This window comes from Vicia villosa, linkage group LG1, assembly GCF_029867415.1.
Source record: "Vicia villosa cultivar HV-30 ecotype Madison, WI linkage group LG1, Vvil1.0, whole genome shotgun sequence".
Taxonomy (NCBI): Eukaryota; Viridiplantae; Streptophyta; class Magnoliopsida; order Fabales; family Fabaceae; genus Vicia; species Vicia villosa.
In genome coordinates this window covers 204,271,228-204,273,973 of record NC_081180.1, presented here as the reverse complement: position 1 = coordinate 204,273,973, position 2,746 = coordinate 204,271,228, and the positions used below count along the sequence as shown (strand labels likewise).

Here is a 2,746-nt window from a genome sequence, read left to right as displayed (position 1 = left end):
GATGTCGGTTCATCCGTGCTAATGTGTTATGTATCTTTATTTAAACATCTGAGCATACGTTTGTGAAAAGTTGATGATGTAGCATCCCATTATTTGTTTGATTAAATTTTTACTCACTCTGATTATTTATTTAAATTTACGATGGGGAAATGGGGTGTTACAATTGGTATCAGAGCAGGTCGGTCCGTCCGGCCAGTTGTCGAGTCGTAGTTAGTTAACAATCGAGTATTGTTAATTACTTTTATCTGACTGTTGTTTATGTTGTAGTGCTTAGTTGAGATGGCTGGTAGAAACGATGCTGCAATTGCTGCTGCTTTGGAGGCTATGGCGCAGGCTTTGGCAAATCAGCCAAATGCTGATGAGAATGCAGGATCTCGCAGTTTAGCAACCTTCCAGAGAGAGAATCCGCCGGTCTTCAAAGGCAAGCATGACCCTGATGGTGCATTGGAGTGGTTGAAGGAGATTGAGAGGATATTCCGTGTGATGGACTGCACTCAGGCGCAAAAGGTTCGGTATGGAACTCATATGCTGGCAGTCGAAGCTGATGACTGGTGGTTAGAGACTCGTCAGAGATTGGAAGTTGCTGGTGAAGAGATCACTTGGATTGTTTTCCGCAGAGAGTTTCTGAGGAAGTATTATCCTGAAGATGTTCGGGGTAAGAAGGAAATTGAGTTCCTTGAGCTAAAACAGGGGAATATGTCAGTGATAGAGTATGCTGCAAAGTTCACTGAGTTGGCTAAGTTCTACCCGTACTATGAAGGAGCAGGTGCTGAATTTTCAAAGTGCATCAAGTTTGAGAATGGGTTGCGCTCAGAGATCGAGAAAGCTGTTGGATATCAGAAGATCCGTATCTTTGTTGATTTGGTTGATAGTTGCCGGATTTATGAGGAGGATAGTAAGGCTCACTACAAGATCATAAGTGAGAGAAGAGGTAAGCAACATCAGAACCGTGGGAAGCCTTACAACACCCCAACTGATAAGGGAAAGAATAACGCAGTTGATGCAAAGAAGCCAAGTGGGGGAGGAGCTCCTACCTCGGTCCAATGCTACAGGTGTGGTGTGATTGGTCATCGTGCCAATGAGTGTCCTAGTGTTGAAAAGAAATGTTACAAGTGTGGAAAAACGGGACATCTCCTGGCTGACTGTAAAAGTAATATCGTGACTTGCTACAACTGTGGGGAGGAAGGCCATATTAGCACTAATTGTCAAAAATCTAAGAAGGCTAAGTTTGGAGGAAAAGTCTTTGCTTTGACTGGTTCGCAGACCAACCAAGAGGGATGATTGATTCGAGGTATGCATTTCATTATTAGCCACCCTTGTAGTGATAATATTATCTTCTTGAAAGATTGTTAGTTGGAGTGTGGAATGAATATCCGAACCTGAAATTTTCGAGGACGAAAATATTCTAAGTGGGGGAGAGTTGTAACGCCCCGATATTTACTTATTTTATTTAATTAAATACTTTTGAATTATTTTTGGGATTTGTTTGAAATATTTATTTAAGTTGGCATGTTGAATTAATCGGATTAATTTAGTTGAGTAAGTGGTAGAAAATAATATTAGAAATAAGACTAGATATAAAATTGGCTTATTCTATGGTGTCATGAAGTAAAAGTGGGGTGTAGGTATTAGGTCCAACTGGTTTATTAGAAAAATAGAATAATAGAGTTATTATAAGAGAATGGGAAAAATAGAATTAGGTTTTTAGTGCTGTCAGAAGAAAGAAACATAAAAGGTTGGAGAAGAGTAAAGAAGAACGTAGAATTTGGGAAAGAGAGAAAGCTGAGTGAGGTGGAATTTCAACGGCAAGAAAACTCAACGAACGATTTCGAGGTAAGGGGGAGAATAGCTTTTAATAAAAGGGCTCATGCATGTCGGGTAGGGTAGAGGAGTTCTTAACCTCCAATAGAAATTTGGTTAATTGATTTGAATTCTTTAATTGATGATTGAATTACTGTCATGTGATGAATTTTATGTTGAAATCTGTGAATTGATGATTGGTATATTATTTTGTTAAATTGTGTTGTATTATGTTCACCAATCGATGGTTTATTCTTGATGAGAAAATATATGACTCCTTGTACATAAAAGCTTTTACCTTTAATTTTTGAATTTTATTAGTTTAAATGTGGTTTAATTTGATGAAGGGAAACTGAGTCGTAGAGATTAATTATATTTAACTTGTTTCAGTTGAGGTCGAATTCAAAGGGGTAGATGAGTGAACTGTATTTTTATTTGAATTGGTATGCAGGTATTAGTTTTTTTGAATTTCATATGGCTGCATGTTCGGTCTAAAAGTTCTACTAAAATTGCATATGATTATCTGACTCTGATGTACTGTGCCTATATTAAAAAGTTTAGTTACTATGAAATATCCATGAATTAAGTATAATAATCAGTACAAAGGCTTGGCATGGAATTGATTTTACTTCTTTTGTTTATTGACTTGTAGCTGCTACGAGATTGCGATATTTATGGCTTACAATTTTCATAAAATAAACGTTTACATATAAATTATTATGAAATAACACTTTTTAATGAACTTGGTTCTCTTATTAAAACTTGTTGCTTTTCCTTGAGATCCTATATTAATAGATGGAACTGTTATCACCGTTATTTGAAAATTATAAATTAAGTCTTTTGGATCTACTGAGTATTATTGTATTTGTAGTTGGGATTTTGAGTTTGGGTTTTACTTGATTTTATATGTTTAGAGTTGTTAGATATATTTTCGAGTTGTTTAGAG

At 36.3% G+C, this 2,746-nt stretch overlaps 1 protein-coding gene across 1 annotated transcript; it reads left to right on the top strand.

Annotated features, from left to right (window-relative positions):
• Positions 1-279: 279 nt before the first annotated feature.
• LOC131593372 (uncharacterized) lies at positions 280-1,281 on the top strand. Its single transcript, XM_058865851.1, has one exon. It carries the CDS (start codon positions 280-282, stop codon positions 1,279-1,281), a length of 1,002 nt encoding a protein of 333 aa, XP_058721834.1.
• Positions 1,282-2,746: the final 1,465 nt, after the last annotated feature.